The following is a 22,380-nucleotide window of genomic DNA, read 5'->3' as shown; positions in this document are numbered from 1 at the left end:
AGAAGGATCTCTTCGCTCATTGTTCCTGCACGCGTCACATAAAACTTCACTTCCAAGGGGTTATTTCTAATGTGAAACAGAGTTGTAATTGTGCCTAAACATTGGACTGATTGTAAAGCAACATTAGTGACCGTGGCTAGGGTGTTCACCAATAGTGGCCTCCCAAGAGAGTGCCATGTGTCATAGGACATCAGATTCTGATTAGCCCCTATATCAACAAGAGCCAATTTTGGTGTGAAAATTGTCATGGTGTTCATTCCCAACCACAACCGCGCTAGTTTCACTTCCTAGTCGTCTTCTTCGAGATCCACTACTTGGGCCATGTTCACCACGATGTTTTTGCCCCTAAGTTTTACCCGCCACTCTTTTGATTCGCGTTGGGTCATTTCTTCCATTTCCTTGTGCTATTTCTTTTGTTGTTTTTTGGCATGAATAACCCATAATGTAGTTTTAGTGAGTGGGCCATAGTAGCGTTTTAGTTTGCTATCGTTGAAATATACCACCATCTCGATGCCGTCAAGTGCTTCTATGCACACTGCACATTGCAGGGTTATTTTAGTGACTAGAAAAGGTCCTAAGCCTTTGAATTTAAGTTTCTTTTTGTGGTTTTTCGTGTTGTAGAGGAGGACATCACTCATTTCCTTGTCCTTGAGTTGGTTGTCAAACCACTATTTACACCTTAGCTTTTCCACAATCATACTGTACACAGCTAGAAGGCGTGTTTCATCCAACCTTTCCAGTTCGAAAAGGCAACAGCTTAGGAGATTGTCCGTGAGTTTCTCTTGTACCGCAACTCTTAAGCTAGGTACTAAGAACTCAATAGGTATGACCAATTCTATGACATAGAACAAACTGAAGGGTGTTGTGTTTGTGGCTATCCTGTATGCTGTGCGATATGCCTAAAGTGCAGTCGAGGCAACTTTTGTTCCCAATCATTTCGGCTAGCCTCAACTGTTTTGGTGAGGATGGCACAAAGGACTTTATTTGTGCTTTTGGCTTGGCCATTGGCTTGGGGATAGTAGGGGGAGGATTTCTTGTGGGTGACTATGAAATTTTGTAACAAGAATTATATTACTTCATTGATGAACTGTGTGTCATTGTCACTCACCAGCTCAAGAGGGCACCCAAAGCGAGTGATCATTGATTCATGAAGGAATTTTGTTGTGGATCTCACGTCAGGCGCGCGTAGCCCTATCAAAGATACTTGGGGATGTACTTAACTAAGATATAGAATCATCAAGAGACACTGATGCTTGGGTGATGTACAGACATCAAGAAACATTGATGCTTGGGGGATGTACTTAACTAAAGATATACAGACATCAAGAGACATTGATGCTCGGGTGTTGTACTTAACTAAAGATATATAGAGATGCCTGGGGGATGTACTTAACTAAACATATACAGACATCAAGAGATACTGATGCTCGGGTGATGCACTACAGTGACATCGAGAGACATTACTATGACCATACACACAGAGAAGGGGTCAACATGACCTCACGTAGGCCTATACCACACATTTCTTCAACCCCCAACAACAACAGATAGAGCTGTGAGTACTTACCTAGGCCTACCCATGCGCTAACTAGCTATACAGCATATGTGACACACTCAGTAGAATAATGCTAGTGATTGATCCCAGGAAGTCTCAACACCTCTCATACCGCCCCGCGACGTCATTAGAGGTCATGCAGCCTCCCTCCATAGAGCTAGATGCCCTCACCGTCAGAGATCCATACCTTCCACCCATCAACCTTAGATGTCAGCTCCAGATTCGGAACATCCTCCAAGGCCATAGGGAGGCACTGCCCCCACGAGAGGTGGACATCTTAATACTCTATCGCCATCAACATTTGAGCTCTCGGTGTCTATTATTACATCGGACACATATAGACCTACGTAGTATGTAGGCATTTTCTTGTGTTAAAACATCGAGTTTCTATACACATCGATCACATGTTACATCTTTTTGGCCTCATAGACCCATTGGGTCTTTAGTAGCTGTGGAGAGCTCAATGAACTCTTTTCTTTCTCTCTCACTTGTGCCATAGGCAAGGATGACATAGACGTAAGAGTCTTTTGAGTCTAGTGTCTCTCCACTTGCATGTACATCTGCGTCCCTCTCTCTCTCTCTCTCTCTCTCTCTCTCTCTCTCTGCAATGAGAGACATGTGTACATAGGTCTATGTGGGAGGCTTGCACTCTATGGTCTATATGTGGGAGGTGTGCACGATGAAGGGTGGCTCCGAGTAGGTGTGCTTAAGGAGGGGGGGGGAGAGAGAGAGCTCATGAGAGAGAGACATAGCAATGTTTGAGTAGCACTAGATGTCCCAAGGTGTTTCCTAAACCTTAGGTAGTGTAAGGCCATTACGTAATGCCCGAGCATTAATTGGGAACATGCTTGTTTAGCTAAATTAATAAGCAAAGGTGCGTGTCCGGACAACCTTTGCCTCTGTCCACCTATGTATCGCAGAATTTGAACCGAAAGTTTTTCTACTTCTTTTCTTCTCCTGCTCCTCTCTCTCTCTCTCTCTCTCTCTCTCTCTCTCTCTCTGTGTGTGTGTGTGTGTGTGTGTGTGTGTGTTTGCGCGCGGCGCAAACACAAGGTGATCAGCGAACGGCAGCTGCCAAAATATCTCTCTATGATTCTCAGGCTTCTTGTGGCAGCAACCCTAGGCGGCCACTGCATTTGTGCAATTATCATTGATTTTTTCTGGGTTTCTTTTTTGGTGTAGGTGGGTGGAGCTATGGGTTCATCTGCACCTGGCGGCCGAGACGGAGACTGGAGATGCGATGGGTGTGGGAACAGGAACTATGCATTCAGGTCCTTCTGTAACCGCTGCAAGCAGCCAAGGCTTCTTGTGGACTCGAAGACCCCCTCCGACTCCAAGTGGCTGTCCCGCATTGGCGACTGGATCTGCGCTGGTTTTCCTTTGCCCTTCCTTTTAGTTTTAGAATTTCGGCATGCCCTTCTTTTTTGTTACAATGTACTTTTGTTATTTTCTATCCTTAATTTAAATTTAAAATTTGAGGTTAAATTTAATCACGAATTTTAAAAGTGGGGTTTCACTGCTTTGGAGAACATGAAGCATATGACTCCTCTTTTTTTTGTTGAGTCATGTATTACATTGGTGTGTGTGTCTGAACTCACATCCCCTTGGTGGCACGACAGCCACCTGAGCTAGAGCCCGTCGACACTTGCATGACCCCTCTAAAACCACATGTGTTTATTCATCATAAGTAGAATAAGTGGAGCCACCCATGTATGTGCATGTGCAGAACTACATGGTTTGGAAAAGAAAGTATAATTCAGAGTACATGGGCTCAAAAATTTTATCATTAAAAAACAATGCTCTTTCCTTTCAATATTGACCTTTGGACTCTATGTAGGGTGTGGATTGAATCCATGGTCTCACTTTTACTCTTTTGTTATACTTAGTAAGATGCTCACTCCAACTTATGTACTTCTATCTTGTATGAAATGCTCATGCCATGTCACCTTGATTTTGGGCATGCTCCGTCTAATAGCACTGCAAAGTCCTATGCCTTGCCTCAAGCACAATGAGAGATGATATTAGTCTATAGAATTATATCAAGTTTTGAACTACTTAAAATATGACCTATATGTACACCAACTAAGGCTATGTACTGCCATCTTGTGTAGCAACAAATACGCTTATGTGCAGGAGGCTTTATGCCATGCTTATATGCTATGCAGCGATACTCCTTGATGCAGGCTCTATATGTTCAAGCTTTGTTAAGGACCAACTGTATTGTGTTTTTAGACATGTTTTGTACTCTGGTATTTCTTTTGTGCTCCTTTTGGGTCGTGTGTGTGATGTGTGTGTGGGTTTGGGTGTGTGGATATGGTTATTGGCAATCGGGTGTGTGGATGTGCGTATCGGGTGCGTGGATGTGCATATCGGGTGCGTTTGATGGGACACAAAAGGCTGCAGCAACAACAACTATGCTTCAAGGGATAAATGCAACAAATGTGGTACAGCCAAAGAGGTTTCAGCCCTGCCAGCAATGGCACTGCCTGGGGCAGCCATGGCAGCGCCGACATTTGCTCCTAATGCACTAGGACCTGCTGGAGGGTTAGGTTTAGGTATGAATGCAGGATCAACAATGCTTTTGCATCACGCCCAACCAAATTGGCCTTTCAGTGGCACTATGCTGGGTGGCAGCTTGGCCAATAATGGAAGCTGGCGCCCTGGGGACTGGCTTTGCATATGCGGCTATCATAACTATTCGTCCCGTTCTACGGTATTGGCACGGATCCCTTAATTGCTTAATTCTTTTTAAGTATGTATGGAAGTTAGTACACGATCACCTGACCTTTTGGTCGAATTGACTTTCACTTTTTCGTACCTTGTTTTGGCAGTGCAAGCAGTGCCAGGCACCAATGCCACCTGGAGGCTCGATTTCTGCCATGTCACCAATGCCACCTGGGGTCTCAATTTCTCCAAGTACTCTTCCGTTACTGCAGGCTGTTTCTGCCCTCCCAGGTATTTTTTTTGTTCAGGCAGAAGTGGGTTATTTCAGTCTCTTATTTTGAAAAGCATGGCACTATATTATGGCATTTTGCTGGTTCTAGGTGCAGGCATGAAACGTCCAGCGCCTGATGAGATGGGAAATGATTTCAAACGCCTTCACACCGGTGGGGAATATGCTGCTGCTCCTTTCCAGGTAAGAGGAAGACCCAACTGCTTATAGAGATCAGGATGTAGATTGAAGTGGTGCATGGGGCTAATATTGAAGTTCTATTTTCACAGAACCAACCCCCCAATTTTGGCACCTTGCCGGGTCCTGGATCTTCTTTAGGATTTGCGGGAGCTGGAAATGCGCCCCCCCCTAGTTGGCCATTGCAGCCACCTCCTCACACGCCAGGATTTACACTTGTTCCTGCAATCGTAGGAAAAGGGTAATTTTATGTGCTTTTCAAGAGTTCACCTTGCTTGTTTCTCATCTTTCAAACAAATGCTTATGGATTAGTTGTTTGGGGTGATGTTCCATCCTAGACATACATTTGATCACAACAGAGTGGTACTTAACAGGCCTTGTTATGTCATAGGAAAAGGGTAATTTTATGTGCTTTTCAAAGAGTTCACCTTGCTTTGTTTCTCATGTTTCAAAGACTTGTTTGGAGTGGTACTTAACAGGCCTTGTTATGTCACGGCTGAAACTAGAATTCTCAAGGATTTTTTCTTGAAGAAGCAAAAATTTGCACCCAAATGAGAAGTGTCCTTTGAACCCACAGAAGATGACAAAATAGGTTTTGCTATACAAGTGCTGCAAGAAGACTGCCAGCTCATGATGGTGAGCTTAGTGGCAGCTCATTCAGGCATGCTGGTGAGTTGTGTGAGAGTGACTCATCAACAGGATTAATGTCAGATGCATGGTGTGATGCTAGCAGGGAACTACTTGGATAAGGGTTCAGTAGAGAGTTGGCCAATTGTGAGCCCTACTTGATACAGGGAAAAAGTTCCAGAGTGACAGATTTAGGGATGCAGCTAAATTAGGTTGATGTGTTTATGGGATTCCAAGTCCTTGAAAGTTGACCAACGTGTAACTGTTGTACAATCACTTGTACTGGCTGTACCAGCTCTTGTACTTGCAGATGTACCTGCTGGCTGCTGTTTGTATTTTTTTTTCCCCTGGGAAAAAGAAAATTAGTTGCCGAGAAAAACAGCCAAAATGGCTAAGTACAAACTCGTCCTCAGATGGGGAACGAGAGTCAAGATGTACTCAAAGGGGAGGATGCTTTTCTCCTCAGGCTGGCCACTCTAGGAGGAGAAGGCTATCTCATACAATGGGGAGGGGAAACAACGCAGGTGGTCTATAATGCCAAGTGGGGTCGCCACCACTAATTGTAAGAAAGGGAAAGGGATCGTGCCGCCAAATCTTTAGGAAGGCCTCCCAGTGCTTTGATATGCGGTTTGAGCCACCGTGAAGCTGCCCCCATTGACCACGGATCTGCTGCCAGACCTGTGGAGACAAAGATGTTGAGACTCCTTGGGATGGCCACACCTTTGACATAATGCTGGTCTACCCCAAATGGCCAACGAGGTGCCAACTACCAAGCTCCGATGTGCCAGCTGCCACATGAAAAGAGTGATTTTCCGCGGCCGGAAACTATCCCATAGCCGCTTCTAGGAATTTGAGAGAGAGTGCAGCGGGAGGCTTTGGGATTGCGAGTGTCTTGCTGCTGTTGGAGTGCCCTCGACCTTTTTTCATCTGAATCCTATGGCCAGCCGTGCAGAGTAAGCAAAAAAGGGGCTGCTAGGCGTCTCCTCACTATCCTCAGGATCTTGCTATGTCCACTCTCTTGGGTCGCACTGGAGACTCGTGAGAGGTCGGCCCTCCCAAACCAGTCTCTCTATCTAGCCACCTTGGTCGGTGGAGGGTCGATGAAGCCCAATAGAAAAGGTGAGTAAGGTGGAGCTCTCGTCTATGCCATTAACTGCCAGGGGTATATCGTGCATGGTGAACACTCCTAGCCATTGTGGGTGAGGAGGACTTTGGTTGGGACACACAGAAAGATAATGCATTGGCAAATTATTTGTCTCCAAATGTGACATGATTATGAGTATTCTTGCTTATATGGATTTGGACTTTATCCACGGTTTGGGATCTAACCTCTGGTGGATTTATGGATTCTATATTGGAGACATGGTTGTGTCTTGATTTTTATCTTTTACTCACTGGTATTTGATATAAGCTTATGATGAAGCTTTGGAGATACGGTTGGCTTTTAGGCCCTAATCTTGTATATCAGCTGGCTTTTGTGTCCGTATTTGGTATATCCTCTTTGGCAATACAATTGGCTCTTGTGCTTGTATCTGTTGGAATATGTCATCTCCAGAGGGTCTATATCACTTTTTTTTTCATGCTTGTACTGGTCATTTTATGAGACCTTGCATTGGCATATTTAGCAGATATTATTTTTCTACCATTTTTTAGGCATTTTATGCTATTGGATAGTTGTCGACTTGCTACAGCTGGCCGACCCCTTCCCCTGAGTTTTCATCTCATTCTTGCATATCTGTTGGAGGTCATTAGCTGTAGCAACAGTCTCTTATGCTTGTAAGCACCTAAGGGCTTCCCTCGTGCTCATTTTCAGCAATAATCAATTGTTTCCAGCCTTCTACAGTTTGTGCTTTGGGCCTACAACCTGTGATGCTCTTTCTTTCATGGTATAAGAGCCAAACACTGATCTACAGGTAAGAAATTGCTGCGTTTTTCTGATTGGAGTAGAGGCTTCATCATTGTGCTGCATTTTCTGCATCTGTACTGTTGAACTGCTGCGTTTTTGCTGTTGGAGGCTGAAGCTCTCTTCTTGGTGCTAAGGACGGGGTCCTTGAGAGTTTTGCTTTGTCTATTTCTCTTTTCCCACCCTCCCTCCCTCCCTTTCTTCTTCCTCTCTTGCTGAGCACAGCTTGAGAGGAGGCTATTTGCTGTTTTTTATATAGCCCTCCTTCTTCAGAGAAGGTTTCTTGGCAGAGGACATGGCTTCAGGAGATTTCTCTAGTCCTGCTCCTTCTCTCGTTGATACTCCAGCTCCTTCATTGCTTGGATCCCCTGCTCCCTCTCCCCAGGTGGTTCCTCTTTCCAATCTTTCTTCTTTGAGTTTCTCTCATCCAGTTCTTGCTCCCACCCCTACCTATATACCATCCTACAATCCTCCCCAAGTCAGTGACTCCATGAAGCTTACAGCAACCAACTATCATACATGGTCTTTCTACACTTAGTCATTGTTGGAAGGAGCTGGTGTGTGAATGGCTATCTCCACACCTCACTTGGTGGACCCTGCTTTGAGAAGCATATTGGATGCTTGGGCTCATCTTATTATCATCCATTACATGACTCCAATTGTACAAGCACAATTTGTCTCTACCCGGAGTAATGCTCATCAGATGCGGATAGAGATCCGGAGGAAGTATGGGAGAGTTTCGACAATGAAGATTGCCAAATTGGAGTTAGATCTAGAGAAGCTTACAATCAATGAGTCAGATAACTTGATTGAGAAGATTGGAGAGTTCACCCGTATGAAGCTGCAGCTTGAGGAGTACGGGAGCACCATCAACAATCCCATCCATAAACTTCTTGGTAAATTGCCTCCCCCCTTTTGAGGAAGTCGTGAGTTATCTCCATGACAAGTGCGTGCTTCACGGAAAAGGTAAGTTGGAGTTTGCTTTTGTTGCCTCTCTCAAGGGCAAAGGCAAAGGTGGAAAAGGGGCCTCCAACAACAACAACAACAACAACAACAACAACAACAACAACAAAGGCAAAGGCTGTTAGAATACGCAGCGGAGATGATGACCAGATCTGGGAACACAAGAGCAAAAAACGCATGCAGAAAAACAGCACAAGAGAGATAGATGTAGGCGGTGTAACTCTGCTCTGATATACACAAGAAGATCCCGAATATGATACAATGAGTGGTATGGGGGTGAATATGCCCCCACATGTGCAGTCGGCCTGCTGTAGGCAGCCGACTGTTGCTGAATCTCCACGACCAGCTAAAAACAGCCAGTCGGCCAGTGTGTCAGCAGTTGGCCAACTCAGTAAGGGAGTCCTGGACCAGTGCCTTTAGTCGATCAGCAACTGGGCCCTCCCGCCACCTCAGGGCTGCCTTCCAAGCCATAGAAAAATGGAAAAAAAAAGGAAAAAATACGGAGAGTGGGGAAAAATGATAAAACACCTCATAAGGGCGGGCACACCCACAACAAAGGCCCTGGTGTATAAAACTGGACAGGAGATGACTTCTAACACCCCCTCTCAGGTCCTGGTTGTGAAACCAACCATAGGGAGCTGGGGTGCCGCCTGAGCAAATCCTGAGAGAGCGACTTCGTGAAGAGGTCCACCCTACTGTCCTCCGTCGAACAGAACTCTAGCAGGATGTCATCAGCAACGATCTGTTCACGAACAAAGTGCCTCTAGATGACCATGGGTTCCTCCAGTGGAAGCCCAAACCTGCAATGCAACCTATGCATCCTCACCACCTCATAAGCAGCATCACAAGCAGCTCGGTACTCTGCCTTTGTCCACGACAAGGCAAAAGATGATTGTCTCTTACTGCTCCAAAAACCTGCTCCTGGGCCTGGGCCCGGGCCCTGAAGTAGATCTCCTCGTGTCCGGATCTCCTCCCCAGACCGAGTCACTCCAACCGTGAAGCCGGACTCCATCCAACAATCCCCCTCATGTGTACAAGAGTCCCTAATCCTTCGCATGCTACATAAACCACAGGAAACGCAATTCTGCCTCCCAAAGAGACATCTGCAACCATGAGCTCAGTTGCCTCATCAGGAAGCTCCCGTCCAATCTGGTGTCCATCAACCAGATCAATGAACCATACAGCTTCTGAGTCACAGAGACATCACACTGCTCACAAGGATCAACACCTGTTACGGTGCACAAACAAGTCCTGGAAACCTGATGAAACCTGTCAACCACCCCCTTTGAATCCGGAACCACAAAGCGTGGAGAAACCACCTCCTTCTGCAAGTAAGCACCTGCCACCTGCCTGGCTTTCCGAAAGGTCCCCGTGGAAAGAACATCCTCAACTACTGGAAGTTCTATGTCCCGAACACTACGAGACATCAGAGCATAAGTGACCTGTTCAGCTTCCTCTGACTGACGAACACAAGAACTACCAACATCAGTACTGGAAAGTTCCTGCCAACTGCTGCCATCTACTGGCAAGCTATCCACCACCTGGTCTCGGAAAGCCCGCACTTGCAGCGTATCTACACTTAAGTGGCCATTACCAGACTGCCACTCATCACAAACCTGAGGACCTGGGAGAGAGAGTGCTGAAAGCCTGTAAACTCCATTCTCCACTCCACCTTCCCAAACCACTTGGCCTGTTGCTTTGTCCCGGAGAGCAACAAAATGCTCATCAAACTCCACCCGTACGCCAGTCTTGCAAACCTGATGCACTGACTACAGATGAAAACCAAGTGCCGGAACATACAACACCTGGGAGGATTGCTTCCCCCCTCTGCCATCGGGAACTATCTCCATCCTGCCCTCACTGTGAACTGGGATAGTGGACGTATCCCAAGTAAGAATATGACCAACAAGCCTGCAGAGATCCTGTAAACCAGAATGGGAAGGAGTCATGTGCCTGGAAGCACCACTATCGAGAATCCACTCCCGAGTATCCGTTGCGTAGAGTCCTCCAATCTCCTCCCTGCCTGAAGAAAATGAAACATTGGTGTCCATCACCTCCAGGTGCACAAAAGCCGGAGTCTTCATGATTGCTGTTGAGGAATCTTCACCCTTCTTGGTCTTCCGCTTGGGACACTGCCTCCAATAGTGGCCTTTCTCGCCACAATCATTACAGGTCCTCTCTGCCTTTAGTTTCTCGCGGTCAGCGTCGGACTTCTTCTCAGAAGACTTCTCCGATGAAGCCTTCCCTTTGCCCGAGTTACGGCCTTTCGACCGTTGGCTAGTTAAGGCCTCCGAACCTCCACCCTGAGGAGGGTTCGTGAATCATTCCTCCTGGTCCAGGACCATGGGTACAAGCTCCTCCCACGTGATGGTGCTGAGCCTGCCACCACTGGTAATCAAAGATGAGTAAAATGCTGAGTACGAAGAGGGCAAATGTGACAGCAACGTGATGGCCATGTCCTCTGATGATATTTGCCTGAAGAACTTCCTGCTGAAGAGCCTGCAACTTGTTAATATGCTCCCGCATCGTCGACGACTTTGCAGGGTTCATAACCGCATCTGTACTTCCAAGGAAATCCTCTTCATGGGCGATACCCTGTTGTAAAGTGAGGCCAAATGCTTCCATATACCTCTGGCCAGCGCCATATGCTTTACATGATTGATTACCTGTGGTGTGCAGTTGAGGAAAATAAACGAACGGACCTTGGCGTTGACACGATCCCACATCTGTGTCTGGGCCTCCCGGTCCTTTCGGGTTGATGGTAACTCCCCTTCCTCAACTTCCGGCCGTGGAACCCCAACAATGACGAAATCGGCGAGGTCGTAAGACTCCAGAACAGATTCCATCATCACTTTCCATATGCCGTAGTTGCTCCTGTCTAACTGACGGTTCACCGGGAACGTGGGGAGTGTCGGGATCTTCACATGTCTCTCGGCCATCTCAAACAGATCTGCCATTGCGGGGATGTACTCTGAAAAGGGTGGGTGGGTGGGAACAAAGAAGAACTAAAACCTGCAAGTGGCTGTCCAGCAAATCAGCCCGCCGTCCTCTTGCTTCTCCTCTTCCTTAACAGTCCAAAACAGTCCACCAATCAGCCACAAAACAGTCCCCCTCTTGCTCACACAAATCCGAAGACCTATCTAGAGCCTAGGCTCTTATACCATGTCAGAATACGCAGCGGAGATGATGACCAGATCTGGGAACACAAGAGCAAAAAACGCATGCAGAAAAACAGCACAAGAGAGAGAGAGATGTAGGCGTGTAACTCTGCTCTGATATACACAAGAAGATCCCGAATATGATACAATGAGTGGTATGGGGGTGGGGGCCTATTTATATGCCCCCACATGTGCACTCGGCCTGCTGTAGGCAGCCGACTGTTGCTGAATCTCCACGACCAGCTAAAAACAGCGAGTCGGCCAGTGTGTTAGCAGTCGGCCAACTCAGTAAGGGAGTCGTGGACCAGTGCCTTCAGTCGGCCAGCAAACTGGGCCCTCCCGCCACCTCAGGGCTGCTTCCCAAGCCATAGAAAAATGGGAAAAAAATAGGAAAAAATACGGAGAGTGGGGAAAAATGATAAAACATCTCATAAGGGCGGGCACACCCACAACAAAGGCCCTGGTGTATAAAATTGGACAGGAGATGACTTCTAACAAAGGCAAGGGTAAACAGGTTCAAAGGAGTCCAAGGACAAAAGCAATGAATGTGATTACTATTGTGGCAGGACAGGTCATATTGAGGCTCGTTGCTTTGCTCGTCGTGTGATGACTCTGGAGGAGCCAAAGCCAAGTATAAAGCCCAAGAAGCATCTGACAAGGACAACACCAAAGACAAGGGCAAGGACAAAGTTTCAGAGGAGGGATCTGCCAAAGTTGCATACATGGCAGTCAACAGATTCATCTACTAATGTTTCTTTGGGTTCCTTTTTGCCACCTTACATGATGTTTTACATGTTCCACGGATTTCCAAAAGAGTGTTTTCTGTATACAAAGCTTCTCAGAAGGGACTTGGTGTGTACTTTGATGATGAGGTCATTAAAGTGATCGACAGGAAATCGGTTGTCGCCAATGGAGTCCATGAAGGGGGTCTCTACAAGATCATCAACTTTGCTTCCCAAATCCCTTGCACTGACTCACATATTCATCAGCTTTTCTCCCCCTTGATGGCTTTGTTTTTTGAGGCATATACTTCTCTGTGGCATTCTTGCTTCGGTCATGTACCCATTGCTGCCTCACCTAAGTTCCATTCTCAATAAGTTGTCAGCGGACTACCTCAGCTTAGGTCTTTTTCACACAATCGCTCATCTTGCATGATGGGCAAGCATCATCGAGATGCATTTTCAGAGGAGGCCACTCATCGAGCAACCCGAAGACTGGAGCTTATACATGCAGATCTTGTTGGACCCATGGAGGTTGAGTCTCTAGGAGGGGCTCGATATTTTCTTCTTCTTGTGGATGATTTGACTCGCAAAGTCTGGGTATGTTTTCAGGTTCGCAAGTCAAATGCTTTTGCTAGTTTCAAGACTTGGCGCGATGGTGGAAAGTCATTCTGGCGATACAGTTTCTTTTGTCGAGATTGATAATGGTGGCGAGTTTATACCGTTTGATAACTTCCTTGCGTCAAAGTGCATTCATCGATAGACCAGAGTTCTTTACAGTCCCCAGCAGAATGGAGTCGTGGAACGGAAGAACCGGACCGTAAAAGAGATTGGTCGTTCTTTGTTGCATTATGGAGGTCTCCCGCTTGCTTTTTGGAGTGAAGTTGTGGCTACCTCAGTTTATCTCATTAGCCGCTCTCTCACAAAAGCGGTTGAGGGGATGACCCCGGACGAGCCTTTTACAAGACACAAGCCTTTTGTTTCTCATCTACGTGTTTTCGGTTGTGGTGCTTATGTGCATGTCCCAGATCAGAAGAGGACCACACTTGCATCAAAGTGAAGGAGGATGATCTTCACAGGCTACAGTCTGAGATCCAAAGGGTACTGCTTCTGGGATCTATAGGTCGATGACATCATCATTTTTTGTGATGTTCGGTTTGATGAGAGCTTGTTTGGCATCGAATCCTCTCCACCTGATATATCTACAGATTTTCTAGATGGTCCATTCCTAGCGGATGTTAGTGATCTTATACCTCTTCCACATCCTCCTCCTCCTCCTCCAACTTTGGTGCCAGGTGCTACTTTACAGTCACCAGTTCTGTTGCACCAGCTTCTGTAGCTCCCAGTCCCTCTACGAGTCTTGCTTTGACTCTAGAATCACCCCCACCAGTGCTTACTTCATCACCTCTCCCAGGAGCATCGTATGAGTCATCTACTACAAGATGTACAACTCGATAACCAGATCTCTACCACCACCCTTGGACCTCGCTGTTCATCGCGGGCTTCCACATCTCATCACACATTGAATTATGCCCTCATGAGTTCTCTCTAGGAGATTGATGAACTTGAGAGTCCAGAGGAGGCTCTTTCACAGCCGCAGTGGCGGCAAGCCATGGAAGCAAAGATGTCCTATATTGAGAGGAATCACACTCAGTCTTTGGTGCCACGGCCTTTACATTGTTGTGTGATTGGTGTGAAATGGATTTTCAAAGTCAAGTTTCATGCAAATAGTTCTTTAGATAAGTACAAAGTCTGCCTTGTTGCTCGAGGATATGCTCAAAAGGCAGGTGAAGACTTTGATGAGACATTTACTCCTACAGCCAGGTATACTATCATCATGATTGTTTTGGCGCTGGTTGCACACTTCAGATGGCCCATGTTTCAGATAGATGTCAAATCCGCTTTTCTGAATGGAGATTTAGAAGAGGAAGTTTATGTTGAGCAGCCTCCTGGTTTTGTGATTCAGGGATAGGACACCCATGTGCATCTTCTAAAAAAGGCTCTTATGGTCTCAAGCAGGCCTTGCGTGCGTGGTATAAAAAGATTGATGCCTTCTTGTTAGCTCTTGGCTTTGAGAGGGCATATGTTGACAATAATCTCTATGTGCTTCTTTCTGATGGGGATATTTGTGTCATTGTTTTGTATGTTGATGGCCTCATGCTTTTTGGCTTAGATACTGAGTTGGCCGGCTTGGTAGAAAGATGACTGTATCTTCATTTCTCAGCAGAACTATGTGAAGAAGCTGCTCTCACTCTATGGGTTGTCAGATTGTACACCTCTCTTGTCCCATGCATCCCAATGCCAAGTTATCCAAGGAGGATGATACACCCTTGGTGGATTCCACAGAGTACCGGCAGATTGTTGACTCATTGCTTTACCTTGCCAACACCTGTTCAGATATCTCCAATGCTATGAGTGTTGTCAGCCAGTTCTCATTAGCCGCTCGAAGGTCTCTGTAACTTGGTTGAACACAATGCTAATCAATACACTTAAATACACTAAGATTTGATGGACACTTGTTCAAATACAAGAAGTAAATTGCTGAATTGACAAGAGACATACAATGCTAATCAATACACTTAAATACACTAAGATTTGATGGACACTTGTTCAAATACAAGAAGTAAATTGCTGAATTGACAAGAGACACACAATGAGCCGGAATGGCCGACCCCTCTCTCAAATAAAGGATATTGATCTTGGGAGAATCAAGTACATAGTGTCATGGGCATTTCTGACCAGATTTCCATACCAATGCACATGAATACAGTATTGCAAACAAGTGGTTGTCGATGTAGACTTGCAATCCACACTATCCTCTCAAGTGCCCATGTTCCCTACCATCTGCTCTCTATTGTTCCACCAACACATGGTAGCAACAATCTGCAAGAGAGCACGTAGGACAAGAGAACACTACATAGGGTATGTGATCTTGTAATCCGGTTCCTCCCTCTTGCTACTTGCTCCCATATTTAAGCATAAAAGCTTACCAATAGCAAGTAGAGTCGATGACAGCGGAAGTCTTCGCGATGGAAGTCCTTGGAGTGTTGAGATCTTTGATTTGTCGCCTTTCTTCGCGACAAAAGTCTTCAAGAGGATGAAGGGAACCTTGGGAAAGCTTCCCCTATGGTTCAACTTGAGAAAGGAAGATTGAAATTAGGGTTTTCAGCAAAAAGACCAGAAATTACAGAAAAAATAAGAGCTGTTTTGCTGAATTTCAGTCATTGGGAGTGAGTAGGAGAGTGATTAGCACTTGGAAACACTCTTGGAAGCTTGGAAAACACCCTAGCAAGTTGGGTATGGCTATGAAGAGCTTGGAAATGGAAAGAAATGGTGGAAAAACAGAGTTTTCAGTCTTCAAAAATCTTCATGAAGAGAAAACACAAATTTTATCTTAATAAGTAAGTGAATTGGGGTCCAATCAGGTGAAGGGACATGGGGAGATGCCCATTTATGAGTAAAAAGGGAAGATTAGGTCCTGGACATTGAGTCTTGTCCGCCTCGGGACTTCAGTGAGAGTGTGAACTTGGAAGCGGTCATAATTTATAAGTGACTTTTGGGCGCCCAAACTTTAATGAAGTGGGAACGCACTCACTTATAAATATTGGCTAAGTCCTAAGGGCTATTTGAGCCTAGATTGGGTAATACTTACCACTTGTTCACATGCCACACAACCATGTCAGCAGACAGTGTCACACGCACGGTTCACGGGCGGGCGTCCCCTTACCCGGAACTACACATTGGTCAAGCAAGCATGAAAACAGCATGCAATTTCAATTGCAAGCATGCACATAAAGATGCTATGCAATGCAGCATTGGTATGGACAATCCCCGTTCATGAGACTATACCAAAATAGACGTGCTCCAGGCAAGTACACGAGGTACCAGACCCAATGGAACACCAATCCACCAAGCATTTCCGGGCATGTACACGGAGGTTTTAGTCCCAACGGAAAGCCAAGTCTACAGTATCACATGAGTGGCGTCAATCCCCGGCATAAACAACTGCCATGGACACCAGTCCAATGTACATACATGATAAGAAAGCACGGGTGGACCAATTGGGTGGCCAAATGGGGACATCCCCCCCGGCTTCTAAACAGTTGTCCGCAACTGAAAAGCATCCAAATATGTCTGAAGCACATGCGGGCAATCTTTGAAGAACTCTTCATCTACCCATTTAGCATCAATGGGAAGATAGGTCCTAAACTTCACAAGGTAACGCCTCACAACTTTGCCTGCAGCAAGCTTGCGTTCCTTGTGATACACAATTTGCTCTGGGTGCAAGATCTCCTCAAGCTCATTCTATTCTGGTGGATCCTCAATGACCATTTCACTGGGCTCCCGCCCTACATACTTGCGAAGGAGACTCACATGAAAAGCATTGTGTGTGTGCCAATGACTAGGTAATGCCAATTTGAAAGCCACTTCATTGATCTTCTCGATCACTCGAAAAGGCCCATAGTACTTGGTTGCAAGCTCAGGATATGCACCCTCTTTGCCAGGCCTCTTTGCAAGTCTTGCTTTCTCAAATTTTAATAATACCCAATCATTCTCTTTAACATCCAATTGCCTTCTATGCTTATCGGCAGCCTTTTTATGCTTGTCTTGTGACCTTGCAATGGCTGTCCGCACCTGAGCAAAAGCAATATCCAAGTCTCTTACATACTCATCAGCTGCAAATATCTCATCCTTTGTGCGAAGGATGGGTGGCAAAACCACCTTACCATAAACAATCTCAAACGGGGCCTTTCCCGTAGATGCATGCACTGTGTTGTTGTATGCAAATTCCACAAAGCGGTAAGTACATTCCCCCAAGAAGACTTCTGATCCGCCACATAACATTTCAAGAGATCCAACACGGCTGAATTTGCAGTGAAACCGATCCCGTCAAGTGGGAAAGACTCCGTTGGACACCCACACGCTTAATAGCACAACTTTAAAACCACAAATTTGAAATGGACAACTTAATACAACTTGAATTTGAAAATGAAATGAAATGGAAAGATGGACACCAGCACTGGGGCCGGAACGGGCCGACCCCCCCTCAATATATGATATATTTATTGGGAGTATTTAATGAATACAATGCTCCATGGGTTCCAAGAACCAGATAATGTCCATGTACATATGAAAACAGTACCAAACAAATAGACTCGAAGTCGTATTTCGAAGTAGATGCTCGAAGCAAAACGACCACTAGCGTGGTCCAGTCTCTACGGTCCTGTGCTTTCACTGGACTCCGCGGAGAGCGCCTCACTGGTGTTCCGAGACCACGCACAAACAGGCGCTCTCGTACTAACGCCTGGCTCTCCCGATCTCAGCACCTTTGGACCGAGGTTCTCCAATAGAGCTTGGACAACCCGGCACCGAACGTTTTCTAGACCGCAGTATTACCATCCACCGAATGCTTGCACTTCTTTAGGTAGTCGAGTCAGGTCACCAACCTGATGCTTTGATACCAATGTTACATGCACTGAGGTTGATCGTGTTAACGCACAACACGGCCTTCTTTATACCTTTATGTGGTGAGATCTTTAGCATCCATTCATAGAGTAGAGAGAGAGAGAAGAGAATAGAAGAAAAAGTAGACGACACAGTAATGGGTCCAAATTACTCATTGACCCCCCCCCCCCCCCCCACCCCCCCGACAAGGAGTATTTGCTTATATTACTTCTTTTGAGAACTGTTGTACAATGCTTGAGAACAAGCCATAGGAGGACCGTACGTCGGCTGAGTGTCCACCAATCCAAGTGCACTGCAGAAGACTCTTCGGGTCCACTATGCAAGTCCAGGATAGCTGTGGGACTGCACATATGCTGGCTGAATGTGGAAGAGAAGCTTTGATGTTTGCCTGGAGAGGAAGGAGAATATTTGCTGACTTGATACTTGAAATCTGCTTGTAGACTTTGCTGATGTTGAATGAATTCTACTGAATATCAGGCGCTTGCTTATATATGCACACATGATGCTGGTCAGCCAGAGCATGCTGTTAGCCAGGTCCTGTTTAGACATAAAATGCTAGGGCTTTGCTTCTACTGCGGCCCAGCTTGCTGGTCGAATGCTGACATGCTGCTGTAAGTCCCTTTGGTGGCCAATAGGGACATGTTAGTTCCCTTATGTTGTCGGCTAGCTCTGCTTGGATGTAAACAGCCATGCTTCTGATGCCAACCTACTGCTAAGGCTGACTGCTACATGCACTTATTTGATGAATTCTCCAAGTGGGTTAAGAAGAGACTGATCTCTATGATCGGAGATTGACCTACGTAGCTCGTGCTTGACTGTCCGTGGATTGAGGACTCACAATGGGGTCATAGCCTTCCACAAATATTCCTAAAAAAGGTATTACTTCTATATAACCTTAGGTAATTCCTTAATTAAACAATCCATTGGTATTCCTATGGGTACTAACTGTGGCGTTTTTCTTCCCAACTATTATCTTTTTACATATGAATTTGAATTTATGGAACGCCTAGTTTCCGTTGATACGTGTCCTGTCTTTCTCCACAATCTTTGTCAAGTGAGACGTTTTGTTGATGACCTTTCTGTTCCCAATATTCCTGATTTCCAAGACTTTATGTATTTGAACCCTACCTCTCTAGGTGGAAGAATTTATCCCAAAGAGTTTTGTGAACTTAACTGTACTGCAAATAATGACCATTGTTCTTTTTTGGACCTTAAGATTTCTCAATCTTGTGTTGGTTTAGACGTAGATATATATGATAAACGTTTACAACGTGAGTATTCCAACTTAAATATCATAAGAATGCCTCACTTCACTTCTAACATTTCTAAAATAACTAAATATGGTGTTGTCTCTTCTCAGTTATTCAGATTCTCTCGTTTTTAATCAAACAAGTTTGCTTTTATTACGCAAGTTTGCCAACTCATCAGTTTGCTTGTGCAAAAGGATTATTGCTTTAAAAAGGTTTTAAGCAAAGTTTGTTGCTTTTTGAATCGAAGTAGATATATCTTTGAGATTTTTGCTTTTGGAATGTTTAGGATTATAAGTAATAAGTTTCACAAAAATGGGGAGCCTAAAAATCCATTTTTTGCTTAGATCATTTTAGCTCTTAGTTGTTATTTATCATTGCTTCTAGTCTTGCTTAATCATTGCTTTAATAGGGAAGTGATTTGTTTTTGCTAGTCTAGTTGTAAGTGCTAGCCTTCGTCATGGCTGAGTCTGCCCTTCATCTCCGGAGAAGTGATAGAAACTTAGCTCGTTAGTCTTTGTATAAAAATTGTGTTCTCTTGGTTAGGATAATTTTTTATATATGTAAACTTGCACGTACTTTGGTGCGCTGATAACGTGAGTAGGGATGTTGTAGCACCTAGTCCATGCTATCATCTATGTATGATGAAGTTGATAATCTTATACTTCATGATTGGACAATCTTTGAGGTAAAGTTTGTACTTTTTGTATTCTTGTCTTTACTTATTTTGTTTTAGTGAATTAGTCATTTAAAGTTTGTTTTTGCTAATTAGTTATTAAAAATTTATTTAGCTTGTTTGTTAGAAATTCTTTTGTTGTGGTTCAATAAAGAATTTGTTTGTGTGTATGTGGGCGTGGGTGATTTAGTTATGTATTTGTCTATGTTTGCAAGTTATTATTACTACTATTATTATTATTTTTTCTCGGGTGTCTCTATTAAGCTTTTAATTTTTTTAAAAACAAAATATAAAATTTTGTTTATTTTTTGTTCATGATTGGACAATCTTTGAGGTAAAGTTTGCACTTTTTGTATTCTTGTCTTTACTTATTTTGTTTTAGTGAATTAGTCATTTAAAGTTTGTTTTTGCTAATTAGTTATTAAAAATTTATTTAGCTTGTTTGTTAGAAATTCTTTTGTTGTGGTTCAATAAAGAATTTGTTTGTGTGTATGTGGGCGTGGGTGATTTAGTTATGTATTTGTCTATGTTTGCAAGTTATTATTACTACTATTATTATTATTTTTTCTCGGGTGTCTCTATTAAGCTTTTATTTTTTTTAAAAAAAAAATATAAAATTTTGTTTATTTTTTGTGATTCTCTTCTTTCTTTTAAAATTATTCGTAAGTTCAAATTCATTTGGCCTTATGACGGTATATATATATATGTTACTTCTGTACAAATGTTGTACTAATGATGACACTGTGTACCCCAGTGCAGGGTGCACGTGACACCACCCATCTAGCTTTCTTATCTTTCAACTCATTTTGACTTGAAAGCCATTTCAAGCTTTCATGGTCCGTACGGACCATGAAAGTAGCACCATATAAATAATGTCACCACTTTTTAAGAGCATGAACTATTGCAAGTAACTCTCGCTCATAGGCCGAGTAGTTATGCTGGGCATGATCAAGCTTCTTGCTTTGAAATGCAAATGGGCGTCCCCCTTGCATTAAAACCGCTCCAATGGCTTCCCCATTAGTGTTTGTTTCTACAACAAACGGCTCATTAGGGTCCACTATACTCGAGGTAGGTGTAGCTGTGATTGCAACCTTTGAGTTTCTCAAAACTACTTCGTTGCGGATACTCCTAACGCATAGTTTTGGCTTTAGGTTTCAGTTGATCTGTCAATGGGATTACAATCTTCGCTTGGTAAAGCCTTGACAAACCTAGAAAATTTGTAGTTCTTCTGAGTTTTTTGGCTTAGGTCTTTTGAGAATAGCATCCACTCTCTGACGATCCATTCGCATTTCCTCAGCGGATATAATATGGCTTAGATAATGAATCTCCTTAGCAAAGAATTCGCATTTGCTTTCTTTTCAAATAACCTATTCTTTCTAAGTAATTCTAACACTAAGCGTAAATGCTCTACGTGTTCCTTTCTCTACTTACTGTAATTAAGTATGTCGTCTAGAAAAACTACTACGAATTTTCCTAAGTATGGATGTAAAACGTTGTCCATTAGTGTCATAAATGTTGCTGGCGCGTAAGTCAAACCGAACGGCATGACTAAAAACTTATAATGCCCAAATCGAGTCCTAAACGTGGTCTTGGGAACATCTTGTTTCTTGATCCTGACCTGGTGGTAGCTTGATCTAAGGTCAATTTTAGAGAAATAACGTGCACCATTGAGTTGGTCAAACAACTCGTCGATGCGGGGCATTGGATACTTGTTCTTAATCGTAATCTGATTTAAGAGCACAATAATCTATGCACATACGTATAGAACTATCCTTCTTTTTTACCAAAAGAATGGGTGAAGCTTGTCACCATTTGGTCCTTTCGAATCAATGCTATTTATATGAGCTTATGATGCTGGTCGGCTGGCTACAAAGCTGGCCGACTTTAGCATTAATTGCTACATGACTTGCTCATGTGATAATTGCTGAAATAATGTGATAAAAATGTTAAAATAATGCTAATAAATATGGTAAAAATATGCTAATAATGTTGAATAATGTTCTAAGGTTTCTGCAATGGTTTACATGCATATGGGGATGAAGGCTGTGCAAATGTAGACCGTGATCTGATGCAAACCCTAAGGCTTCTACTAACTCTACATGCATGAATGATTCTCTCCAAGTGGGTTAAGGGACTTGATTGACTGACTGACACTCTAAGGCTAAGGAATGACCTACGTAGCTCATGCCTGACATATCTTGGACTGAGGATTACAATGGGGCCATGGCATATGACATTTTCATATCCTAAAGGGTCCTACTGCTGTACAATGATGATGAGCCATCTTGTCACCATGCACTACGGTGCAGAGTGCATGTGACACAAGCCCACACAGAGAACGGAACCAAGGTGAGAACACGGATTTTCCACAGAAGAAAGCTGAAGCATTCACTGGCACAGTTTGGCCTGAAAGATGGCTACAGGGCATGAGCAGCATGGGAATTTAATCATAAAAGTGACTTACAATGTTGATAAGTTAGTGTGTTCACATATCATTAAAGACGAGCTGGACTTATTATTATTTTGGGCATGTACAAGTGGACAGAAGGAGGTGCCTAGCTTAAACTTGGGAAGCAAGCTGGGAAAAGCATAAAAAAGGATATTTTGATCACACACACAACTACTTTTGGCAGAAAGGAAAAGCACAAACCAAAATAGAGCTAGTTGACTGTATTAAAAAGTAGGCAGGCAGGGCTGTTTTTCCAAACATGCACATGCATCTTCTGGGAGTCTACAGCCACTTTCTATCTCCTCTCTTTGCGCTGGTTATCAGTAGTCATTCCCTGGTGGTTTTCTTGCGCTGGATGTACATTGGACTGCAGCTGAAGCTTTTTCTCTTGTTTTGGGCTGGTCGATTGCAGCAGTGGTTCTGTTGCTCTCCTCTTTTCCGACTGGTTGCACACAGCGCAACAGCTGCCTGGAGTCTCTCTCTCTCT

General features: G+C 44.3%; 1 protein-coding gene across 2 annotated transcripts in view; it reads left to right on the top strand.

The window, feature by feature from the left end:
• Nucleotides 1–2,467: 2,467 nt before the first annotated feature.
• Nucleotides 2,468–22,380, top strand: part of LOC147619791 (zinc finger (Ran-binding) family protein) — a 32,479-nt gene continuing 12,566 nt past the window's right edge. Inside the window, exons 1-6 of one of the 2 annotated variants that reach the window (XM_086825627.1) lie at nucleotides 2,468–2,608; nucleotides 2,738–2,927; nucleotides 3,952–4,268; nucleotides 4,387–4,510; nucleotides 4,600–4,691; nucleotides 4,778–4,926. In XM_086825627.1, coding sequence (XP_086681753.1) covers nucleotides 2,750–2,927; nucleotides 3,952–4,268; nucleotides 4,387–4,510; nucleotides 4,600–4,691; nucleotides 4,778–4,926 — 860 coding nt within the window. In that variant the 5' untranslated portion in view covers nucleotides 2,468–2,608; nucleotides 2,738–2,749. The remainder of the gene's footprint in view (nucleotides 2,609–2,737; nucleotides 2,928–3,951; nucleotides 4,269–4,386; nucleotides 4,511–4,599; nucleotides 4,692–4,777; nucleotides 4,927–22,380) is intronic. The other variant, XM_086825628.1, reaches the window with a different exon arrangement.

The sequence above is a fragment of the Cibotium barometz genome, chromosome 32 (assembly GCF_041138505.1).
Source record: "Cibotium barometz isolate CiBa-2024 chromosome 32, ASM4113850v1, whole genome shotgun sequence".
NCBI classification, from domain to species: domain Eukaryota; kingdom Viridiplantae; phylum Streptophyta; class Polypodiopsida; order Cyatheales; family Cibotiaceae; genus Cibotium; species Cibotium barometz.
This window is presented reverse-complemented; position numbering and strand designations above follow the sequence as displayed.